This window comes from Sebastes umbrosus, chromosome 18, assembly GCF_015220745.1.
Source record: "Sebastes umbrosus isolate fSebUmb1 chromosome 18, fSebUmb1.pri, whole genome shotgun sequence".
Lineage (NCBI taxonomy): Eukaryota > Metazoa > Chordata > Actinopteri > Perciformes > Sebastidae > Sebastes > Sebastes umbrosus.
Window position 1 is genome coordinate 6,466,884 of NC_051286.1, and position 26,218 is coordinate 6,493,101.

Consider the following 26,218-nt stretch of genomic DNA (forward strand, 5'->3'; position numbering starts at 1 on the left):
ATGCAAAAAATATTCTTTTAATTGCATTTATTAATGTATTTATCATTTTTTAATTATATTTTAAAGATATAGTATTTTCATATATAAACCGTATTTACATTTCATTTATATCATACATATACCATACCATAATACACACATGTATATTATCAATATTGATCTATTGTATTTTTATCTATGTAATAATTATTTGTACTATAGTGTAAGTACAAGTGAGTACACTATAATAAAATAAGGAATATTAATATTCTATTTTTTAAAATTAGTTATTTAATATTTAATAATTTCCCAATAATAGCCTATAATAAATATATATATATATATATATATATATATATATAAATAATAATAATATAAGAAATATAAATAAATATAAATAATAAATATAAAAATATAAATAAATATAAATAATAAACAAATAAAACAAATCTTTACTCAAAAACATACGCAAGAAATCAAGAAAATGAAAAAGCAAGAGCAGTAGAGTGCAGAAAACACAAACAAATCAACAGCACCACAAATCGATACGGCATTTATTTATTTCAGAAACTTTAATACTGTGATCACTGCAAATGTCTTTTTCATACCTTTACATTTTACAAAGACAATGGATCCGGGATGTAAACAGTATATTTCCAATCCTGTAAAACTTATGGTCCTCTTGAAAACGGTGTGCTTTATCTGCCGTCAGAGCTGATCACTGTACTGTTTGAGTTTGTTCTTCCAGCGGAGAGGAAACCAAACGGATCACGACACGGCCGTGTAAGCCGTGACTCCTCTTCCTCCCCTGCTGCAATCACTAACCTGGCAGGTTGTGCTCGACTGAATACCAGCATCCTCTACAGAACAAACAACATCCAGCCTGCTCTCGTCTGATCAGCGATGCTCGAGGAAAACACGGGTTCAGGTTGTTTTTTTTGAAGTGAATAAAGTCGAGCACCTTCCTCTGTTTGTCAGGAACTGCATTGGCAGGAAAACAACGGAGCAACATCCAAGACAAAGATTGCACAGGGATGGATCAATTCACCCTTCTCATCCAAAAAACCTGTCAACACAATCCTTTTTATAAAACATTGTGCAAAGGTTCTTAGAAATAAAAAGATATTACAAAATGGAACATTTGAACATCTGAACATTCACATTTCCCTCTGAAAAGCACCAAAAAACAACTGTAAAATAACTTTCACACTGGAGTAACTGCTGTGTGTGTGTGTGTTTATGTCTTTGAATAAAACTGTATCGAACATCCAACTCGATGCACACTTTTAAAGATGCGAGCAAAACATCTGCACTGCACAGTTTGTCATTTGGCCATACTTCATTTGAAAATACAAAAAACTAGAGCACTTTCCATGTACAATAAAATACGAAACATTACCTATTAGTCATCATTTAAGCATCGACGAGCTGTGGTTCTGGTGCTCGAAACAACTTACAGTCAAAACATCCTGGATCTCTGCCTATAGAACTCAGATTATCGGTATATTTGGAGGATTTCACATTAGTGGATGACGACCAGACTGCTTTACACAACTGGCCAACTTGTTAAAACAACCAAATCTGAGGAAAACAACGGTCAACTGGTGTTATTAAAATCCACAGAGGCTCTTAAAACAGAACCTATTTTCATCTATTTGTTAAGAGTTCACTCACCTCCCTGCAAAACTGCAGAGCTGAGTGTCTGTTATAGTAAACATCACATTTCTTTAGTTTATAATCTCTTTACATTCAGACCGGGGTGCCGTTTTGTGCTTTACGCTGCCGGGTTTTAATTGCATCAATTTAAGACGCAAATTTACTCTTTTTCATGAAAAGGGGGGAGGAAGGATTTAAGGCTTATATTACACCACGTTTGTGAACAGTGACCTGAAATAACCCCAACACAGACACCTGGCTGGGGAAATAGCTTTCCTGCTTTAGTTGTAAGTAGCTTTGTGATTTAGGGGAACATTTCATCCAATACGCTCTGACTACAGGCGCCAGCTGCCCTGAAAGATATACTGCATGCAACTGAAGGCAAAGGCACACACTAGGGCTGTCCCCAATACCGCTTTCTGGGCTTCGGTAAGTAATGTTCGAAGGTATTCGAAGCTTCTCTTTGCGGCGCGGCGCGGTGTCTGTCCGTCACACACGCACCTCTACACACAGCAATATTCGTCCGAGAATAACTAATAAAAATGTTGTGTGATTATTCCTTATTTCATGGGCTATATTGGGATTTATACATTATTATAGAGAGGCGAAGTCCCGTCCCTTCCGGTGGACCACCATGGGACCTTATTTCGGAAAAAATATGTCAACACAAGAGACAAATCATTTTTGATCCCATTTGAATTGCGCCATGAATCACACATATGATGTTTGTCAATTTAAAAAGGTAATTTTGCAAGTCAAGAAAGTTGCAGTTTGCCTCTTGACCACCGTACATATTTTTTTTCCAAGGGGAGGGGCTTCGCCTCTCTATAGCATACTTATATATATAAATATATATTAGGGCTGTCAAAGTTAACGCGATAACACATTGACGCAATTGATCTTTCGGAGGTTGTAGCGGGCTCAGTTTTAAAGCTAGAGTGAAGATAAAGGCATCATATGAAACTAGAAAACCTAAAGAATCCATTGGTACCAACCATGTCATACTAGCTTGTTGTGAAGGAGGATAAATAACGCTCCAAAGTTATGCTAAATTTTGTCAAGGAAAAACTGGCATGGCCATTTTCAAAGGGGTCCCTTGACCTCTGACCTCAAGATATGTGAATAAAAATGGGTTCTATGGGTACCCACGAGTCTCCCCTTTACAGACATGCCCACTTTATGATAATCACATGCAGTTTGGGGCAAGTCATAGTCAAGTCAACACCCTGACAGCTGTTGTTGCTTATTGGGCTGCAGTTTGCCATGTTATGATTTGAGCATATTCGTTATGCTAAATGCAGTACCTGTGAGGGTTTCTGGACAATATCTGTCATTGTTTTGTGTTGTTAATTGATTTCCAATAATAAATATATACACACATTTGCAGAAAGCAGCATATGTTCCCACTCCCATGTTGATAAGAGTATTAAATACTTGACAAATCTCCCTTTAAGATACATTTTGAACAGATTAAAAATGTGCGATTCAATATTTTAATCGATTGACAGCCCTAGTACACATATATATAAAAAAACTAAACGAAGTATTTGAATATCGATTTGGAGGTTGATTACCATGGCAACGGTCAAAGCTTCGAAGTATTCGGGTCAGCCCTAGCACACACGCACATTTCCATACACGACTTCACACACTCTGGTCCCTGTCTGGAGGCTTATTATTCATACGAACAAGAGAAAGCAGCAGATTCCCCCGTAAAGACATTTATGAGGTCTACAACTGTGACTATGATTAAAACTAGTGTGTGTGGTGTGTGGTGTGTGGTGTGTGTGTGTGTGTGTGTGTGTGTGTGTGTGTGTGTGTTACCAGGTGTGTTTATTTTTCTGGATGTAGAAGAAGAAGAGCCTTTCCCTTTCATCTGCTCCCCAGGTGCTGTTTCAAAGGCACGTCCCTGCTCTGCCTGGGAGTAAATGACCAAAATAAGTGACTGTAGGCACGGCTGGATAGACTGATGTACATTCACACTATGACAACACACACTGCCACCGGTACAGTAAGTAGCTCCTTTCTTATCATGGAGATTTTAACCATATAAGTTTGTTTTTAATTACTTTCTCCTCACGTTCCCAACTTTATACTGAACCTGAGGAAAACTATAAATTTAAAACACGTACAAGTACACCTAAAGTCTGCTCCCTTTTATCAAAAATCAACCTTTTGATTGTCTCTCGAAGCTGGCTTATCATTGTTCTTCCTGTTCTGTTTGTGTGTTTGGCCTCCCGGTCGACTGATTGTTGAAGAGGCGGTGGGAAAAATACAGAGTGACTGGCAGCACATTTAATAATCATGACATTTCCACTGGTCACCACTAGAGGGCACTGTTAAGCAACACGACAGCAGGCTCGGGCACCACGAAATACAACAGAATACAGAAGAAAAAAGCATATAGTTTCGCCGGAATTAAGAAAGAAAGCCATTTAAATAATAATATCGCTAGTGACCTTTTTCTTGAGGAACTAAACACTGATGTCAGTTGTACTGTACGAACAGAACAACTTATTTATTGGAATTATAATACAAGGAAATAAATTAAACCTGGGAAAAATAACTTTTCCCTCCCAAAAAAATGTCATTCCTTATCAGCTCTCTGTATTCCAGATGGTGGAGTCCTCTCTTTCCTTTTTTCCCAAAGCTTGACTGCTTTAATGGAAGAAGATGGAGTCTTTTAATTAAATCTTTTCCCAAGTCGAACTTCTTCCCAGAGCAAACTCTCCCTTTTGTTTTTAAAGAGTCCTGACTTCTTCCTATTGCTTTTAAGACACATACAATTGGGATGGAGCAAAGCACTCTGGATATCAGTCATGTTTAATGGCTTATAAATATACTCCTCTGTCAGGGGTTTGTGCTGTAGAGACAGACGGGACGCTGTAATCCAGATCTGAGGAAAAAAAACTGTACAAATCCGTGTTTCCCTTCTGTTTCAGAGGCGACCTGCTTCCACGATGACCCTTCAGTGGTCTTTACACTCCATTTACATGTGAAGGAAATGAAAACGTCTCCTGTGTCCAGCTGTCTTGAGGCTTCAGATTCATTATGTTTGTGTTATAGCGAACTCCAAAGTGGCAGGACCGGCAGATTTGTTGTCGTACCTGTCTGACGTCGCATGGCGTGGATGTCTCTGCTACCCTCTGCTGTGGCGGGTTCGGTTTGGCACTAAAGACTCACCTTTCAGAGAAGCTGGGCAACGTTAGAAAAAAAAGGAGGAAAAGGCCAGATATGGACTGTAGGTTGTCTCTAAAAAGGAGAAGCATCCACTGAGAGAGCATGGCAGGGGGAGTCTGGTGTGCTTAGATGAGGGAGAGGCAACGCTGACCTCTTGAGAAGGAGGAGGGAGAGGGAGAGCTTCCTCTTTGTTGGCAATTTTGCAAAAACAATTTTGGCACAGCGAGATGAGAGAAAGATCAATTCAGCAACGCTCTCTCTGGAGAGTAGAGGTCAGTCCTTCATTATCTGATAAACAACTTTTATCTTGAGTCTCATCCTGAGAAGTTTACAGAGGGGTCTGTGGAGGCCGGTCGACAATATTACCCGCTGATGCTTGAAGCCAATGGAAGATGGTCGAAAGTTTTCTTGCGCTCAATTTCTTCTTCCCCCCTTTTCTGCCTCTCCGTCCAGTCTGTGTGTGCTGATGTATGCGTTTGTGTTGGTGCGTGCGTGAGTTAAAATATGCAGGTGCGGAGTCAGTTCATGTCGATGGTGTTGAAGACCCACTCTGTGAACTTCTTGAGCTTGGCGGCGGAGGTCTGCGACTCCTCCTGCAGTCTCTGGTTGTCCTCCCACAGCCTCTTGATCTGACCCTGAAGTCTCTGCTTCTCCTCTCGCTCCTGTGGAGAAAAAGGTTGGGGACAATTAATACCAGTTATTAAGCTGTTAAAGGGATAGTTCAGGTGTTTTGAAGTGGGGTTGTATGAGGTGCTTATCCACTGTCAGTGTATTATCTACAGTAGATGATGGTTTGCACGCCCACAGCATTGAGAAGCAGACAGGAGTTACCGCACAGGAGCAAAGAAATGTACTGCTGTGGACCGGGCTGGCAGCAAAATGTATTTTAGCCACCTAAAAAATCAATATCAATTTAAGTGTACACTATATTTAGAATATTTTCAACGCTTTACCTTGCCGTGAGACAGCCCGTTTCCTACGCTGTATCCATCGATGCTCTCGCTAAAGCCACCAGACTCCATTGAAAATATCTGTAATTTTACCTCACAGAACACAGGGGTTGCTGGTCTACCGCTGCCTCGATCAGTTAGTTTGTTTGTGTTATTGTGTAACTTTGGTGAATCGGAACTAACCAAAGTCACACAATAACACAAACAAACTAACCAATCGAGGCAGCGGTTGACCAGCAACTTCCGTGTTCTGCTAAGTAAAATTATTGTTTTTTTCAATGGAGTCTGGTGGCTTTGGTGAGAGCATAGAGAATGGCTTCAGTTCCCCGTTGGAAACAAAGACTCTAAAGTTGTCTGACGCCAAGGGAAACCTGCAAAAATATTCTAAATATAGCGTACACTTAAACTGATATTTATTATTTTAGGTGGCTAAAATACTTTTTCCTGACAGCCCCGTCCACAGCTGTACTTTGCTTTGCTTCCGTACAGTAACTGCTGTCTGTTTCTCCAAACTGGGGGAGTGCTGACCACCATCTACTGTAGGTAATACACTGACTATGGATAAGTACCTTATACAACCCCACTTCAAAACACACAAACTATCGCTTTAACATAGGAAAAAACAATAATGGAATGAGTGTCCAAACACTCAAGAGTCAACGTAAACACTTTACTGTGTGTATAAATATAATAAACAGTGTTTAGTGTTTACATAAACATCTCAGGTCTGCAGACAGTGAGTCACACTAGAAGGGAACTTGAGGGCTTAGTGGGTAGATTTTATCAGTTGACATTTTGAACCCGCCAAAAAGCACAACAAAAGTAAATCCCTCGTTGGTTTGCATGAACATAAATATCGAGGCACTTTAAGAAAACAAGTGAAACTGTGGGGAGCTTGGCTTCATGCCGTCAGTCAGCTTGGAGCTGATTGCTTCTGGCTCCGGGAGGTGAGAGTGAAGCATATTAGTTTTTCCTGGTGTCAAACTCATCTACTGCTATTTACTCAAAAATATTAAAATGCAGACAGCTTTCCAGTATTTCACAGACAGAAGAGAATTTACTGAGAATTGCGTAAGAAATAAATCAGAACCTGACTGCAGCAATGTTGAAGCTCTTCACTGTTGAGAGCTCGGAGTAGTTAACGGCTCACAAAGTCTGCAACTAACGGCTAAAACTTTTAAAAAGTGCAGAGGGCTACAACAGCAGACGACCTTTCAGCTTCCACTCCTGTCAGCTAAAAAGTAGGTGACAGCATTGAAAACATTGATGCTGCCTTTATAAGTAGAATTAGGTTTGAATATGGATCCACCTGAAGACTTTTCGGAGTAAGTGAATATGATATTTGTAGCATAAATCAGACAGGCATCGTTCGTAGCTATACCTACAAAAAGTAATGCACTGTAATTCGCACATATCCCACAAAATCAATTTGTATGTAAATATAGGAGTGATAAACGTTGCTTAGGGAGGAGGTCATGGTGGATGAGTGGGTCAAAAAACACTCATTGGCCCAGGAGACCGGCGTTCCTGCCCCGTGTGAAACCAGAAGCCAACGTTGATTTATTCGTCACGAAAGTTTCGTACTTAATATACGCCACTTCCGTAGTTATTTTAAGCCAAACCACGATCTTTCCCTAAACCTAACTAATTAGTTTTGTTGCTTAAAGATAAGTGTGTGAAATGCATCACACACACACGCGTCTAAAGCAAGCAACGCATCCCTTTTACCACAGTGGACGCAGTGGAAGTGGCTGAAATATTGATACAAATTGGAAAAAGAGTGTTTGAGTGGATGGGAAACCATTTGAGTCCATTAGTTTAAATGATTCTTATAAGAATACAAAGAGCAAAATTAAACCGCTGAACTCCTTCCAGGTGATTTGAAGTGAAAATAATAGCTGGAGTGATTGCAGTGAAATCTGAGTCAGCATTTAACAACGATCAGCAGCACAGTGGAACCCAATAACAGCGGCAGCGCTCAACTGCTGACTGTGTGTTTTCTATTGAATGCAAAATATGTATTTACACCCCCAACTTCCTGTTCCAGTGTATGCAAATTAACTGTGGCCTTCATCCCTACTGGCACTTGAATAGAGAAGGGGAGCCAGAGGATTATCTTTTAGCACAACACAGAGTGCAGACTAAAGTTCCTTATACACTGAAACAAAAACAACTACAACTGTATAAATGCAGATGTTTGTGTTTTCTCTCCCACCTTCTTCAGATCCTCCTGGAGCATCTTCACCATGGCCTCCAGCTTGGTGACCTTCCTCTCCAGCCCTATGTGACCTTCACTGTGGACCAGACAGAAACACAAAGGAAGCCTCGTTAAGACAGGCAGTAATAGAGAGATGATATATTCAATGATGACCTCAAGACTCGCTGCAGTTTACACTGCAGGCCCTCGACTGTACTACCCACTGGTTTACTGTTCATTCTCTACATTCATTCACTCTCTACCTGTATATTAGTTTCTGTTCATCCTGTATTTTCTGTATAATCGGTTCACTACATTGATTCATCTACTTATATCTATACACACTAGAGCTGTAATGATTAACTGACTAATCGGTCGCCATCTCTTTTGATAATCAATTAATCGTTAAAGTAATTTTTCACGCAAAAATGGCCTCTCAAATTTGGAGATTTCATCTGTTTTATATCATATTAAAGTGAATATCTTTGGGTTTTGGACAAAACAAGACATTTAAAGACAACACCTTGGACTTTGAGGAACTGGGATGGACCTTTTTCACTATTTTCTGACATTTTACAAATGATTAATCTATTAATCTAGAAAATAATTGACAGATTATAAAAATGAAAATGTTGTTGCAACCCCTAACACACAGTTGCTTCTGTTTGCACTTTCTAGTTAGATGCTAAACTGCATCCTGTACTGGTACTTATTGCATGCAATTACATTGAAGTTGCATCCAATCTAATCTAATATGACACCAAAGGACTTGAATTTTTCATTTATTTAAAATGTATTTAACCAGCAAGAGCCTCTTGAGATTAAAAAGCTCCTTTACAAGAGTGTCCTGGCCGAGACAGACAGACAGCAGCACATTAAACTAAGTTTAAGACATATACAACATATAACAGTTACAGACAATAAAATAAAAAAAAAACAGAATAAATATACCAAAAGAAGACTGAGGTCAGATCCAGGATGGATCACATAGGGGCAAAGTACCTTCCTCCAACTCCTTCAATCTATTTTTGAAAACACTTAAAGAGACCAGCTCTTCTAGACTAAAAAACAATCTGCAACGAATCAAGCTGCAAGAGCAGCATACCTGCTGTACAGTAAAAGCCCTTTTTCCCATTTCAAGAAAGACATTGGGGACAGATAGCAAGTCTTGTGAATATGTCACAGAGCAGAGACGGTAACTTCCAGCATTTTTTCAGATGGATAAATTTACATAGATAAGAAGGAAACAAGTTAAAGGTCCCATGTCGTGCTCATTTTCAGGTTCATTCTTGTATTTTGTGTTTCTACTAGAAATGTTTACATGCTGTAATGTTAAAAAAAATACATTATTTTCCTCATACTGTCTGTCTAAATATACTTGTTCTTACCGTCTGTCTGAAGCGCTCCGTTTTAGTGCATTTCAATGGAATTGCAACGGAATTGCGTTGCTAGGCAACAGTTTGGGTCCATGTTTACATCCTGTCAGCTGATGTTATTTACATACACTGCAACAGGAAATAAACTGGGATACATTTTCGATGTTTATGTTTAAAACCGTGTAATGGTCTAAATATTGTATATTTGTGACATCACAAGTGGACATAAATTCTAACGGCTTGTTTCAAATGCGCAGTTTCTGAATACGGGCTGTGTGTATTTCTCCGTATATTGAGCGTTTTGAGAGTTTAACAGTATTTATAAAGCACTTAAACCTGCTTTATAACGTACAAGACCTGAAAATCTCACCTTTTACAATATGGGACCTTTAAGAATATTAGCTGTATAATTTTAAATACAGGAGCTACACAATGAGAAGACTCATTGAAGTAGAAGTGCAACACTAGAGCATACAGTAAGGGTGTGTTGTTACCTAGATGAGGGCCGTGACAGCGGAGCAGGCTGCAGCTCTATGTGGGGCTGTTGGGGACTGGAGGCACCGCTGCTTCGGTGGTTTGAATCTCCGAACACGTAACTTCTCTGTACTGGAAGGAGAGAGAAATGGACATAAGGTGAAAACAAGTCAAGTTACAAATACACAGAATCAGCAACAAGTGCAGGTAGATGAATGATGAATAAAAAAAATGCCTTTAACTGAAAATATAGGTAAGTCTATTCATATTGTAAAATACATACATACATGGTGTTAACACTTTACTTAATTTACACTTGTGCAAAGGAGATAAAAGAAAAAAACGTGTGCACTGTAATACCATAGTGTGTGTTTCTTTCACTCTCGAAGGTGTTGGCCACATCCACCAGGTGAGTCCACTCTAGGGGGCTGTCCCTGTCCTGAGACGGGAGGGGCATCAGCTCCTGAGGGAGGGGTCCACGGTGACGCTCCACCAAATCCACCAATGAGGTGTCGGATGCTGAAAGGTCGCCTGGAAACAGAAAAGAATTGAATGTAAAATGATCGTTTCTATGGGTGTTGTGTGTTTTCAATCAAAAGGGGGCAGCAGATACACATCTGGAACATTAGCTAAATCAGATGTATCACACGCTCATTCAGTTTATTACTATTTTTTATCATAATTAAAACAGATCACATGACTTAGTGTGGATGTATAAACCTCCTTGTCTTGCTCTGCTTTCACATAAAAATGGCTCTATGGTTACAAAATATTACAAAGCACCTAAAAACATCTTTTCCATGTGAATGGACTCCAGCTGTTATAAATACCTCTATAGACAAGATACCTACACTCCTCCTCCTCCTCCTTACCGTGGAGCTTGACTCCCAGTTTATAGGAAGGCCGTCGGAGGGGAACGCCGCGGGTGGTGGGTGAGCGTGGGAGGGTGGAGCAGCTGAAGAGAACATCGGCGCTGAGTGTCGGCTCAGTCACGGAGTCGCACAGAGGAGGCAGGCGTTGGCCACGATAGATACTCTCATCTGATAGGGTACGATGGAGGGAGCGGCGGTGGCTCAGATGCTGGCTGGGTGGAGATTTCTGACCGTGCTGCACAGGATGGAGGGAAGTGATGGGGATGTGTTATAATAAAGATCTGAACCCATGCATTATGTGGGTAAACATCTGTATAGAGAAGGTTTAAGGTTCTTTATCTGTCATTTGTCAGTTCTAGCAAAGCAGTCACTGGCAAGGAAAATCTTGGGTCTCAGGTTCCTTCAACAATGCTCATAAAATATGTATATAGAAAAGGAGAAATCACACAAAATGATAATCTAAGGCATAAAATATAGGGCTTAAATATAAAAATAAGTAAATATAAAATAGTAATGTAAATGTAAATGTGTAATTTTGTTAAAGGCAGTATTTCAGATGGGAAAACTGAATGTAAACAGGATGTAGTATGTATAGATAAGTAGTAAATATGTTTATATACACAGAGGTGTAACAGTTTGTAAAACAGTATGTAAAGTACATAAAGGTAAATAAAGGTAAAGTGAAATCTAGTCCAGTTTAAAGGAATACTTCAACCACAAAATGACCATTTGTATATCAATTACTCACTAAAGCTGTAAGTGTTAGTGATGTTAGGATGTGTTCTTCTTATGTGTCTGTTAATTGGTTGTTCCTGTAACTAGATTCACAAAGACGTACCTTTTCCTTGTGTCTGCGTGGCGGCGGAGGGCTGTCTGGGGCGCTGTGTCTCTTCGTATCCTCCTCCATAGTAGATTTGGCGTGAGGTTGTGGCGAGTGCATATCCCGAAGAGAGGGCCTGGCTGCCGGGGTCGGAACAACCTCCACTCCTCCCTCTCCTGGAGACTTCCTAAAACACACAGACAGACGATTCAGCAAACACAATCAGGACACAAATTATGCACACCGTCTCTGTATTCTAATAATAACATTGATAAATAATGAAGATCATTCAGCTTCAAAAGAAGAGCTTTTAATTGGGAAATTGCATTCAGTTGCTGTATTAAGCCTTTAATGTAATACCCTCTTCAACCACAAGGGGGTAATCAAGTAGTACGCATATTATTACTACCAAAAGACATTAATAGGAAAGAACAGTGGGTGGACAAGTAGTGGGATCAAATGCAGTGTTACAGCATCTTACATCCTACAATAAACACTATCATTGTAAAGCTGGTAATGTTTTATACAATATACATAAAGGGATGAAGAGCAGTCTGAAATAACAACACTTCATCATCACCTCTGGCACCGTCTCAACAATAATGCAACAGTATGAGCTTTATAAAAGGTAGTATTGATTGAGCATTATTATGAATGTGAATAAGTTGCATTATATAGTAGAAGTGCTCTTCGTTCATTTGTCCACACTAGGACTGCAATTAAAGATTATTTTCACTGTCGATTCATTTTTCGATTCTTTTTTTTTTTTTAATCTATTAGTTGTTTGGTCTATAAAATGTCAGAAAATGGTAAAAGAAATGTCCATCAGTGTTTCCCAAAGCCCAAGATAACATCCTCAAACGTCTTGTTTTGTCCACAACTCAAAGATATTCAGTTTACTGTCATAGAGGAGTAAAGAAACCAGAACATATTCACATTTAAGAAGCTGGAATCAGAGAATTTAGACTTTTTTTTTCTTAAAAAAAATACTCAAACCGATTAATAGATTATGAAAATAGTTCCCGATTAATTAATAGTTGACACTTCTAATGTAAGAGCTGCAGGTAAACTGTTACAAAACCACACATACAGTTAAAATCCACTGCTGGACTGGGAAATACAACTAAAGACCTTCTTAATTTTAAATTTTTTTTTGCTCCGTCCTTACTTGCGCGTGTCTCCAAAGTCGACAGAATTGATGGTGGACCCGGGTTTCCTCCAGCCGATCAGGTACTTGGACTGAGCTCCTTGGCGGGGGTAGAAGCTCTTGGGCCCGGGTGACGGTGAGTTCTGGGACGAAGGTGAGGTGGCTGAAGAGGAGGACTCATCTCGTGGGGAGCTGTGGCCCGAGTGCCTGGCAAAGGGAGGGGAACAAGAATGAGAGGGGTTATTCATCATAGCAAATGTAGTTGCACCACAAATAAGAAAAGCTGATGGGAGTTGAATCATAATCCTGCATCTTTAGGCAATGACAGGTTTGTTTTATGGCTTGTTTAGAGAGGAGAATCTAAACACTTTTGCCCCTTAAGATATCAATTTCAGTCTTGGGTCAAGCATTCATAAAAATCCTCATCCTAATCATCCAGGAGGACATTCCAGGAAGGACACACATAGTTGAGTTATAGATGGAAAATGATATGAAAGCATCACCTGCGGTCATTCAGAGCCCACTCCGCCACACTGACAGAATACAAATGTGTCTTAAATGCTGGACAGATGATGCCCAGGTCATGAACTGCAACTCTATCTGAACGGGTGAATTAATACAGGAAGAGCGAGACACTGGAGTTCTCTCCGCTCTGGACGCCACTTCAGCTATGAAATGTTGGACATGTGTTGCACATTTCCTGAGGCCTAATGTGGAAAGATAAGAGGGAGTTAAAATTGCTCCCGTGCTCGGTTTCCAGGAAAGACTCGCTGAGAGGGAGGTAGTCTAGTGTGTGTTCCTCTTGGGCAGAGAAATATCGGCGGCTTGAGTAATGAGAATTGGAAACATGCTGCCGAGGTCAGACAAATACTGCGATGTCACGTGACAGATTATTCATTAAAAGGCGGGAACATTATTTCTTTTAGGTTTTTATGTATGTTTATTTTCCCAAGCCCTTCTAAAAACTTTTTTCCACATGTCCTGATGTAGGTTTCTGCATGATGACGCTGCTACATGTACAGTATATACACATCCTTATAGTCAGTGTATTAACGTTACATACAGTAACTTAGATGGCGTTCGGCATGCTCTCAGTTTGGAGAAGCAGACAGGAGTACCAGCAAGGAAGCAAAGCACGTCTGTTTGGATCCGAAAGTCACACAATAACACAAACAAACTAACCAATCGATGCAGCGGTAGACCAGCAACTCCTGTGTTCTGTGAGGTAAAATTACTGTTTTTGAGAATGGGGTCTGGTGGCTTTGAAGACAGCGATATAACGGCTTCAGTTCCCCGTCGGAAAGGGTGGTCTGAGGGCGAGGTAAAGCGGTAAATATATTCTAAATATAGCGTAAACTTGAGCCGTTATATCGCTCTCTTCAAAGCCACCAGACTCCATTCACAAAAACAGTAATTTTATCTCGCAGAATGCAGGAGTATACATACAACCTTACTTCAAAAAATCCGAACTTTAACGCTTTAAGACTGAAATTAAATAAGCTGTAACGTGCAACTCTTATTGAGAGAAATTAGATTTCTTCTTCTTAGATTGTTTAATTTCAATATTTTTTTTGATTTGTCATTTTCCAACTTTGTTGTCATCTTGCAACTCCATATGGGGTCTCGCCCCCCCAGGTTTGTAAGCATTCAACACATAAAGTTGTACACTCTACACACAAACTCATACAGACCTCGAGTGTGATCCAGCTTCACTCAGACTGAAGGTGCTGCTCTCTCTAACCAGGAGATGAGTAGGTGGGCTTCGGCCCGTCTCCTGACTCCTTTCTGCTGGAGGGCCCGGGGACTCGGCGGCAGCCGGCGACCTCTCCAGCATCCTGCGGCCCCCCTCGGTGGGGCTGTGCCATGGAGACGCCGTCCGCTCCCTGCTCTCCCTGCTCTCCCTGCTCTCTCTGCCTCCGCTGGGAGCCAGCAGGGAGGTGGTGCTGCCGTGGTGAGAGTGGGGGTGCGTGTGGTGAGAGGCTCCGTAAGAGCTGGTGTCGATGCCGCTGTCGGCCGACGCCCCCTGGAGGTAGCCTCCTCCTCCCAGGCCGTTGGGCTCTGTCTCGCCCTGGTCACCGCTGGAGGCTCCACCGGCTCCCATTTCGTACCATTTATCGCTGTCGCTGTGGCCCCCGCTGGACGCTGTGCTGGATAGTGTGTTACTGCTGGAGTGGCCAGAGTAAGGCCCATCGGACTGGAGGAACAAAAGTGGAAGAGGGAAGGGAAAGGACAGTTGAGGGAGATTTCCACGTTAGTGAAAACATCAGTTTTTCAGCATTTATTTTCAGTCATTTGGTGAACACCACATCATGAAAGGCGCTTTCACAAGCCAACATTTAGTCTGTTTTAATCAAACTCTGGTGCGGTTTGTTTGGGCAGTTGTGAACGTAGTAATCGTACTCTGGTGAATACCAAAACAAGGTCAGAGACCGCTCGTGAGAGGTGGTTTCCAAATGAACCAAACGCAGGCTGACTGTGTGGGCATTTGTTGAGATATCCACAGGTAAACGACAGGTTAACATGAGTGGGAGGAGGACTGACCTGGACTTCAGCAGAAGTCCGATGTTTGCTTGACATCTGGGCCGAAGAGAACATACAGAATATACTAAATAAAGTCCACAAAAAAGTGACGTTTATAAAGTCATTCGGGATAAATTGGAGAAGGGATTCATGAGCGGAGTAGATCAGTGCCGAGTCAGAGAACTGTGAAACCGAGCCAGACGAAATAGAAAACGAACCAAAGGTATCAATTTCACGCTGATTCGGACTAACCAAATGGACTATGGCTTGTGAAAGCACCCTAAAATTACTTGAGACTACAGTATTATTAACTAGGATAACAGAATGAAATGTACAATGTATGCTAACAGAGATGCAGAAGTCTTTATTACAAATAAATAAATCATCTCAGCCCCAGAAGAAGAAAGGAAAGAGGGGTTACAGAGCATTTAAACTGTGCTGTCAGAGTTCCAGTAAATAGTGTAAGACAGGTGTAAAGCCTGACCTGGCTGCCCTTCTTCGGGGACACGTGGATGACCTGCTCCTGCCTCTGGATGCGGGGAGCTCCAGAGTAGCCTTGACCAGACTTGGAGACTGGGGCCTCTGCAATAAATAGAGCAATAAACACAGCTTGGGTTGGTGACAAATACACGCACAGAGCCTGCGGTACAAACAGACGACTTGTTGGTGATTCAACAGAGAAGTCCTTCTCATCTCTGCTCGCTCGTGTGTATTTTGCTACGACAGCACTCATGCTTCTTGGGGCTTCGTAACGACGACATTGTTTTCATTCCGCCTCTGTTTCGTGGACAAAAAAACCCTGATCACTTGTCATCAAAAGTAACGCACATCAAACAGAAATTTGTCCCCGGACGGTTCCTGCTGGCTTTGTTTGTTCTGGGCAAGCTGTTCAGCGTGAGGGGATGTGTGCATCTGTCCTGGAGCAAAATTCGGGGGTATAAATGGGACTGTTGTGTAATTGTCTACATGTTATGCAACAAGACACACACAGTAGGCAGCTAATGACCAACGCACCGTGAGAGGCAGAGCTAAGGGAGGTATCATAACATCTGCTGGGGTGAAACTAGTAACGTAGTGAAGCCCCCCCATATCCCACTTACAATATTCATTACTCTGCATAGTTTTCTCTGCCTAACGGGCCTCGCGGCATTAATTAGAGATGGGTGCATGTGTGCATGTCTGCTTGTTTGGATGCCTGTGCATATATAAGCAGTGTATGTGACTACATGTATTTTTTTGTTTTCTTAAGCGTTGTTATTGATGTGATTGGTCATCCAGATGTGTCGGTATGAAAAAGCCGGATATTTTCTTGACGAACCAAAAGCACGTTGGGTTAACGTGTGCACTCCTGTAGGCTTTGTTGAACTAAAAAACACTTCTACGGTAGTTAAAAATTGCTTTGCATAGAAAGGGAAGTCGGAACAAATAGCAGTTTTCCCAACGCATGAATTAATCATAAACCTGCCACAGGATATCAAAAGGAAATGGAGCAAATGCGCGAAGCAACAGGAAAAATGTATGCAATAATTACTCTAACGAGGGCTGTGCCCGTTCGGAGCGGGCTGATTGCTCGGCTCCCGGTATTGCTGCTCGCAGCGTTCTCGAGAACCGCTCATCGCTCGTTGACTCCAGGGAAGTGAGGATGAGTTCAGTTGGAACAGGCTGGAACCTCCAGTTCAGAGAGGTCGTGACTAGAAAGTCCTCTGGTTGCGAAAACAAGTCTGATTGTATAGAAGTCTATGAGAAAATGATCCTACTTCTCACTTGATTTATTACCTCAGGAAACATTGTAAACATGAGTTTATGGTCTCAATCTCTAGTTTCAAGTCTTCTTCAATACAGCATGATGTTCATTTAGTAAATTATGGTCCCATTTAGAGTCAAATAGACCATAAAGCAGGGGATGCTTTAGGGGCGTGGCTACCTTGTGATTGACAGGTCGACGGCCAAAATGCAGAACTCGAGGCTTCAAAACGGCAGTCCACACACCAATGGGTGACGTCACTGTGACTACGTCCAATTCTTATATACAGTCTATGGTTGTAAAGTTAGTATATCAGCAAAAGTGAACGCCACGGCCTGAAAAGGCCCGCTGTGACATGCTCGACTCAGTGCTGCTGCACGGAGCGCTGTTCGCTTTATTAATATTGAACGTGTCACATATCCAAATTGCACCAACTTCCACACTGCACATCCTTGGGTCCCCAGCAATACACCCGCCAAGTATGAAGTGGATCAGATGAAAGGTTCTTGAGACACGCAAATGACACACCCACCGACAGACAGACGGAGATTCCTCGAAATATAGTTAGATGCAAACCTCTGTATCGGCCACATTAAGAGTTAAAGTAAAGTCCGGTTTGTGTGACAGGAATTGAGAGAGCAAAAGAGAGTCTTCTGGCCTCTGCATGACTCGTGTTATTTCTGGACAGAGCACGGCCACATCATCATCGCTGAAGACTTCACGGGTCAAGGGGGTAAAAATGGGAGGAAGAGGAAAGGATAGAACAGAAACCCTCAACCACAGAGACGGCAGAGTGGACCATGTAGGGAAGGACACTTGGCTGACACAGTCTGAGCTGGCCCAGCCTGCATTGTTCCACCCTGACCAATAACGACATAAGTGCTATAAACAACCACAAAATGAGAGACTAAGGCCGTTCTCTGTGATTGTGGCGGTCAGGAACAGGTTGAGGACACGGCTGAAAGTAGGCTGCTCGACAATCAACCAGAGCAACGTCGTGCTGGGAATCAGAGGAGCGGCTGAGGAGCATGTCGTTTCTGTGGCTTTCGGAGACCGAGCTGGAAAACAAGAATAAACAACTCCCAGAAAAACAAGTGCATGGGAGAACACTCGTAATTAAATGAAAGCCAATGTACGAGAGAATAAAAAGATGAATGAGAGGCGAACATAAGAGCAGAACGAGGACCGGAGGAAGGGAGGGAAGGAAAGGCTCACAATGGAAACTTGACCAACTGTGTCGACAGGAAAGAAAGGAATTTCTCCCCTTTCTCGTTCTTCTTTATTAAACCTCACAGAATAAAGTATAGAAAAGCCATATACTCTAATTGAGATCAGGATTTGATCTCATTTCCCCCATTCAATAATTATCTCTTCCCTTTTTCTGTTTGTCTCATTATCTTCCCAGCGTTTTGTCTGCTCGCAGAGACATTAAGACCTGCTCTGTGAAAGCAATATAATTCACAGCTTGCAGAAGAGGTGGGAGAAAAGGAGGAGGAGGAGGAGGAGGAGGAGGAGGAAGAAGAGGAGGAGGAAGAAGAGTAGGAGGATTGTGGATGCTGTCAGAGTTGGTATCTCAGCTCCAAAAAATTGTCACTAGCAGATGAGGAAGCACACTCTCTTCTGGATACCTGTCATTTCAAAGGATTTAGTAATATGGATAAATATGGATGACTTCTTTCCCTTCCTCCCTCCCCCGCTATTCAAGACTCAATGTGACCTTACATATAAAAACACATGTCCATGCACATACACACACACACACACACACACACACACAACCACAGATTGATGTTTAGAAAACATTTACATTGCTGAAAACATTAGAATCTACCTGGAATGTTAAGCCACTGCACTTTGCTCTCTAACATCTGTATTTTTCACGCTGAGATTTGAGGCACATACGATACGAGAGTATTCACCGTCAGTGTGGTAAATCGCTAAGTGATGCTTAATGACAGTGACTAGCATGGCTAGGTAACGTGGGCTTGAGTGTGAGGCTGCTGCAGTAATACAGTCATACATTAACGTTACCAGACTGTCGTCTCCAACTATATCTCAGCCTATAGATCAAACAGTTGGATATTTACAGACAACACTTAGGGGCATGACGGAGATCAACCTTAATTTATTAAAGTATTGCGAACACTCAGGTTCAGGCAAGATTGCAAAATAATTATTAGACATATGTATAAAACAACAAGAGATAACAAGAGATGAATGCATACAAATTTGTTAAAATGTATAATAATCTGAGCCTGTCAGTGGCAGAAACAAGCACCGTTAGTGGACGTACACTCACCGGCCACTTTATTAGGCACACCTTGTTAACACAAATAGCTAATCAGCCAATCACATGGCAGCAACTCAATGCATTTAGGCATCTAGAGGTGGTGAAGACGACTTGCTGAAGTTCAAACTGAGCATCAGAATGGGGAAGAAAGGGGATTTAAGTGACTTTGAACGTGGCATGGTTGTTGGTGCCAGACGGGCTGGTCTGAGTATTTCAAAAACTGCTGATCTACTGGGATTTTCACGCACAACCATCTCTAGGGTTTACAGAGAATGGTCCGAACAAGAGAACATATCCAGTGAGCGGCAGTTGTGTGGACGAAAATGCCTTGTTGATGTCAGAGGTCAGAGGAGAATGGGCAGAGTGGTTGGAGATGATAGAAAGGCAACAGTAACTCAAATAACCACTTGTTACAACCAAGGTATGCAGAATACCATCTCTGAACGCACAACACGTCAAACCTTGAAGCAGATGTGCTACAGCAGCAGAAGACCACCCGGTACTAGCAAGGTGTACCTGATAAAGTGGCCGGTGAGTGTATATTGACAATGCATAATTGCCACGAGCAATTACATTGCAGCCTGTTAAGCGGCTGCAGCGTTATCCCTCAATACTGGAACAATTTCAAAAATTGTTGTCCCCATTAGTCACTTAGATATGAAAACATGGGAAAATAAGATTCAGCTTGAAAAATACCAAAGTTACCCTTTAAGTTTACTGTATTTACTCCACTATTTCCCCACAAGATGTATTCACCTGTTGACCCTCGTTCGGCCCCTCCCCCTTCCTCCATCCTCGACCAATTGGGAGTGGACTTCCCACTGGACCCGCCCTCTCCGACCACCTCCCGTCTCTCCGCAGACATCGGCGAGTGGCGGCTGCCTACAAACCTGGTGAACGAGCACACGGGAACAAAATCAGAACACTGAGTTTATTATATTCTGCTGTTTTTTTTACATCAGCTAAATGTGTGTTTCCACTGATTAAAAATGCAGAGCTAGAAGTAACAGATTAAGGAAGACAATACATTTGACCACAGGCTGCAGTGGGTGGAAGTATAAAGAGCATTATAATATACAAAGACACACAAACGCTATCACCTCGCTCTCCTACACTAATTTAATGCACCGTTACAACTGTGGAAATTAACAAATCAGCTTCCTAAATGTGAAACAGGGACACAGTAGTAATAGTATCACAAGATAAATGAAGTTATTAGTGCTTAGACATGCTTTCTAAAGATGAAAACTGAGTCACGCTCTTTGTAACGAATCAGTTCATGACCATACAATCATGACAACAGCTAAAAGACAATTAACAAACACGTTTCTATCATTAATATTTACAGAAAGATCAGAAGAAAGTCCCTTAAGGCAGCAAAAAAATAGTGATACTGAGGAAATGAGTTGCTTTTCTGATATGATATATCATAATTTGCATAAAACAATACTCAGCCGCGCCACAGACAAACACAATCCCACCCTCCTCCCTCTTCCTTACTGCTCGGGCATGGACTTCTGTCTCCAGTGAGCAGAGCTTCCGGAGGCGTCACTGGAACAAGACAGGTTGCTTGGAGAGCTGCGATTGGAGCGACCCAACGCCATGGAGGCGGCCAGGCTGTAGCTCTCGCTGCCCGGAGACATCCTGGTACACGAATAACACACATGTACACACACACACACAGGAACTGTAAGAATTTACAGGGCAAGTGGAAATGGAGGAACTAAAGGAAGATGAAATAAACACAAGCAAAGCACTGCAGGAGCAAAAATGTCCCTTCAGAGGAAATTCCATTGATTGCTACTTCCCACACAGGCTGGATGAGAGAATGATGTGAATCGTTCAAAGCTTCTGCTTAAAAAATCAGCTACATATCCAACAGCTGCCTCATGCCTGCAGAATTTGCAATGATTTTCTTGCTTCGTTTCAACAGTGTGAGAGGTGAACATATGTATTATTTCACATTAAGGAAAACAAATGAACTCAAACAAATACTGTACCAACGACTTCTGGCCTAGAGTGGAGATACTGGCATCATATGAAACTAGAAAACCTAAAGAACCCACTGGTATTAACATATCATACTAGCTTGTCATCAAAGAGGTTAAATAAAGCTCTAAACCTATGCTAAAGTTTGGCGAAGAAAAACTGTCATGGCCATTTTCAAAGGGGTCCCTTGACCTCTGACCTTAAGATATGTGAATGAAAATGGGTTCTATGGGTACCCACGAGTCTCCCCTTTACAGACATGCCCACTTTATGATAATCACATGCAGTTTGGGGCAAGTCATAGTCAAGTCAGCACACTGACACACTGACAGCTGTTGTTGCCTGTTGGGCTGCAGTTTGCCATGTTATGATTTGAGCATATTTTTTATGCTAAATGCAGTACCTGTGAGGGTTTCTGGACAATATGTGTCATTGTTTTGTGTTGTTAATTGATTTCTAAATATAAATATATAAAGACATTTGCATAAAAGCAGCATATTTGTCCACTCCCATGTTGATAAGAGTATTAAATACTTGACAAATCTCCCTTTAAGATACATTTTGAACAGATAAAAAATGTGCGATTAATCAGGATTAAATATTTTAATTGATTGACAGCCCTAATATTTTCCAGTTTATACTCTATTTTGGAATTATATTCTAATAATCCATATCTAAAAAGCCAAGGGGCTCTAACCTCTTGGGGTCCAGGGGCCGGCCATCACTGCTGACACTGCGTGGGATGACGGCGCCCCGCTCCAGCCTCTCGGCTGACAGGGTCTTCCCCACTGAGCTGCCCAGGCTGATGGCCCGGTTGGGCGTGTGCGGCTGTGGCGAGGCGGTGAGTGACTGCTGAGGGCTGCTGGACGTCCTCTGCCACTTGTTGTTGTTGCTGCGGAAGGGGAACTTGTATTCGAAGGAGCCGCTGTCGCCGCTGCTGCTCTTGTATTCTGACACGGGCATCCGATAGAGCTCCGAACATCCTCTGTAGAAGAGCAGGAAGGACATTTTGTTTGAGAGGAAAAGTGTTGTGTGTGTCAGTGAGGGTTCACATAACCTTTTCTTTCTTATAGGGATTGAAAAGGTCTGAAATAAGAATAGAGATTTGTGACTTTTCAAAGGCAGGGTGAGCATTTTTGAGAAGTGTCAGTGCCAGTGTTTGGTTTGTCCATTCTGGGCTACTGTAGAAACATGACGGAGCAACATGGTGGACTTCGTGAAGAGGACCCGCTCCCTATGTAGATATGAAGGGCTCATTCTAAGCTAACGAAAACACAACTGTTCTTAGTTTCAGGTGATTATACGCTAATGAAAGCATAGTTATGAATATTATATTCCATTTCTGCTAATAGATCCCCTGAAATCCTACACACCGGTCCCTTTAAAGGAAACAATCGATGGCTCCGCTCCCATCCCCCGCCTACCTGCGTGGAGTGGCGTCATCATGTGGCGGGATGATGACGACACGCACTGTCACCGAGGTCCGCAGGAGGTCAATCATCTGCTCGTGGGTCAGCGTTGCTACAGCAACTTTGCAGATTTCCACCAATCGGCTTCCCTGCCGCAGTCCTGCCTGCCAGGCGTAACCGTACGGCTCCACCTATTAGTGACAACGTTTGATTGCATTACAGCGGCGGTGGTGAGACGCTTCATTATCCAGACAGTAATATAGCCAAAACAGGGAGTGTCCATATAGAGCTGAGAAATTACTAACAACCTGGCTTTTCATATTCATATATTCAGACATTTTGCAACAATACAGCACAGAGAGCCATGGTGTAACGTTTCCCCCCATAATGGCTTAATATAAAACATGGAAAATTCTATTATACTGTAGTGATTACTGTTTTACCAAGTCTGAAAGCAATAGACAGCAACAAGGCAATTTTCTCTCCCCGCACAGTGTAACACACTTTGGGTAACTAATCTAATAAAAAAGCAAAAACAAGGGCAGTTCATCACATTAACAGGTAGAGTAAGGCTAATAAAGCATATTCAGATCTTCAATGTAAACATGTGTTCTATCCTAATTAACTAAATTAGTTTTAGAGCACATCTTCAATACCACATCTGAGTTATGTACGGACAGATACCTCGGCCACGATGCCTTCGTAGTTCACGTGGAAGCCGAGCTGCCCCAGACCGTTTCGACGAAGCGTCATCTCTGATGTCTCGCAGCCTTTAGTCAGGAACTGGACACAGGGAGGGCAGAGAGACACACAGAGTACAGATGAAAGATTAAGTGACATATTATCAGAGGAGAGATGATGAGAAAGAACCAAACAGGTCAAGAGGTGAGGAGGGGGGAGTGAATAGAAAAGAGGCAGAGGTAGACCGCTTTAATCGGTTTGGCTGAGTTTTACAAACTATCTTAATCGGCGGAACTGGGCTCTGATAGCGGCCGATGGCTACACAGCCACCACCAGTCATGCGGGGACGTACATCACCTTTTGGCATGGAGGCTCCATACACAAAGTCAAGGTAGAGGGGGAGAAAAAAGTTATCTCTTGAATATGTAACATAACAATATCAGCTCTTTCTCCACAATATAAAACAGGCAGACAGGGAGGAAAATAAATCATTCACTGTTACTTTAATTTGCCAAACTGGTGTTCTCTCTTCCAAACAATCCAGCCACGTAACCATCCATTCATGAAATTAAATCGCACACTTTAGGATCCTCCTTCCCCCGGGAATATGCAGAAATATTAATGGTTTATATGAGTGGCATTTAACAATGTAACGGGACACGCAACAGAAGTACTCCTGGCCAGTTATAAGCCACAGAACGGCGCATTGCCCATTGCAAATAGAACATTTTCCAATGATGTAATCCACCACATCATACTTCAGGATACTCTCTTACGAATTATTAAATTCAGAGTGATAAAAAACAGATTTATTAAAAAAAGGCGTATGCAAAAGTAGCCGACTAGGCTGCTACAGAAGTAAAGAAGATATCGACCGATTAATCACCCCTCTCCAAACTATCATATCATTGACCTTAAAAAATCCACTATCTGTCGACCTCTAAAAAGGGACATAGTGAAAGAGGGAAGTGAACTTTTCTTATCTTCCTCAGTCAAATTTGCAAAACCACAAAACTCTATTTTTAAGTGTAGAATCAGTTGCTGTTAATAGAATACTAAGTCTTAAAATGTGTAGGTCTGCAGGTGGGTGAACAAGTTCAGTGCATACGTACGCATGCTTCCTCTTTTAAGTTTAAGAAGAAATTTCTTTAAACAACTTAAGTGATCCCTGAGAGATTTTATAGCCATAAATAAAGATGAATTAGTGCTCCAGCATCTCGCTGCCTTCACACACACACTCGACAGATGACAGAAATGAAAGCAGGTGTGTCTCTTGCTGTGACACTTTAGGCTGTGCTCACACAGAGATGCGTCGCTTAAGAGAGACCCTTTTGAACTTCATGTTTTTTTCATGGAAGGATGGGACTCTTCAGGCGGGGTGGGGAACGCTGTGAAGCAGCCGCGCTGCTTTTTCACCGGGAGTCAAGGTGGAAAAGTTGAACATTTTTTAAGGAGAAACAGCCCCGGATCATCTGTCAAACTGTAAAAGGGCGACCAATGAGTTAGACAAAGCATCTGGTAGAGCCAATCCTGACTACTTTTTCTTTGAGGTCAGTCACAACTCATCTCTTCCTCCCTCTAGTGACACTCCTGGCGGCTTCGGGGCACCTTGCATTTCTATGTCTGAACAGAGCATCTCCGCAGAAGTCAAACTCACACAAGGATGCGTGAATAAATCATGCTGCAGACTGGCACCTGATAGGAATTGTTATGATGCTCTGAGATGCTTCTGAATGTGTGCGTGGGAGAGGAAGAGAGTACAAGAGGAGAGCAAAGAGAGGAGAAAGAAAGAGAGACGAGTTCCAAAAAGCGAGAGGCCCGAGGCCACTTCCCTTCCTCTCTCTGGCACCGAGGTAGTCCAAATGATTGAAGATTAACGCCAGATGCATAAAACGCAACATGAAAGTGGTACATTTCTGAGCCAAATACCGATGTGTGTGTGTGTGTGTGTGTGTTCAAATATGCTTGTATGCATGTGTGCAAATCAAAAATGGAGGGACGCAATCCAGGTTACATAAATACATGATATAAACCATCACACACACACAGTTTGAAGGTAGGGAGAGGCTGGGGAAATGAATGTATTCTAAAGCACTGATGATTGCATAAGAAAACACCTTTTTTTCTAACCAGTTTCCATGGAAACAGCTAAGGAAGAGCTAGCACCACTACAGTGTGTGTGTGTGTGTGTGTAGGTGTATGAGCCATTAGGAGCATGTTGTCCAGAGGTGTTTCTGAAACTCCCTCAATAAGCTGAGACCAGTAATGAGACAGCAGCTTTGGCATGAAACGTTGTCATTCTGGCAGACTGACAGTAAATAGTAGGAGAGAGTGTGAGTGGGTCAGGTAAATGATCAATGGCAGCCAACAGCATTTTAATCCATTGATTTGGTTTCTCAGTACTCGTCTGCTGACATGAATGAATGTTCGTCACCTTTGCCGTTCCTTTGTTTTACTCAGAGTCTCCCAGCACCTACATGGAGCCTGGTTTAGCTTTACAGTGTGAGCAGGGCCACTGATTTGGTTACAGGCACCAAAAAAATCGTTGTGTTGTTGACACTGAAACTACATTATGTTAATTATCTTAACACCAACTGACCTAAATTGATTTTGATTGTGTAGTTGCCATGCCCTAAGCTATGACAGCAGAGGGCAGGAAGTCCAACAGATTGATATCAAGAGCAAAGAGAGCAAACAACTACTAATTAAATATATAAAGCTCAACAGTGAGGTTCCAGTGCGTACACTATACGCCGTGTGTCTGATGCACGTTCATTATGCCGAGGAAAACAACTCTGGATTCAGCTTTAAGTTCATTTTACAACTTTTAGGACATTGATTTAAATGAGGGCTATTTAAGTGTTCGTACTGGGAAGTTGATTTACCTCAAAAAATAAATGATCATCTGATTTACAGACATCTCTTTATACATTC

The 26,218-nt window shown here is 42.0% G+C and overlaps 1 protein-coding gene and 1 long non-coding RNA gene across 2 annotated transcripts in view; one reads left to right on the forward strand and one right to left on the reverse strand.

Annotated features, from left to right (window-relative positions):
- The first annotated feature begins 1,985 nt into the window (after positions 1-1,985).
- On the forward strand, positions 1,986-24,265 carry LOC119476820. The gene is made up of 3 exons (XR_005204114.1): positions 1,986-2,113; positions 10,823-10,828; positions 24,254-24,265. It is a non-coding gene; the product is annotated as an uncharacterized LOC119476820 (long non-coding RNA).
- Positions 3,916-26,218, reverse strand: part of sipa1l1 (signal-induced proliferation-associated 1 like 1) — a 101,972-nt gene continuing 79,669 nt past the window's right edge. Inside the window, 14 exon segments of the mRNA XM_037750371.1 lie at positions 3,916-5,477; positions 7,981-8,059; positions 9,833-9,944; positions 10,173-10,343; positions 10,685-10,919; positions 11,523-11,691; positions 12,673-12,858; positions 14,343-14,845; positions 15,656-15,753; positions 19,962-20,095; positions 20,706-20,849; positions 21,892-22,179; positions 22,619-22,794; positions 23,288-23,386. Coding sequence (XP_037606299.1) covers positions 5,334-5,477; positions 7,981-8,059; positions 9,833-9,944; positions 10,173-10,343; positions 10,685-10,919; positions 11,523-11,691; positions 12,673-12,858; positions 14,343-14,845; positions 15,656-15,753; positions 19,962-20,095; positions 20,706-20,849; positions 21,892-22,179; positions 22,619-22,794; positions 23,288-23,386 — 2,538 coding nt within the window. The 3' untranslated portion in view covers positions 3,916-5,333.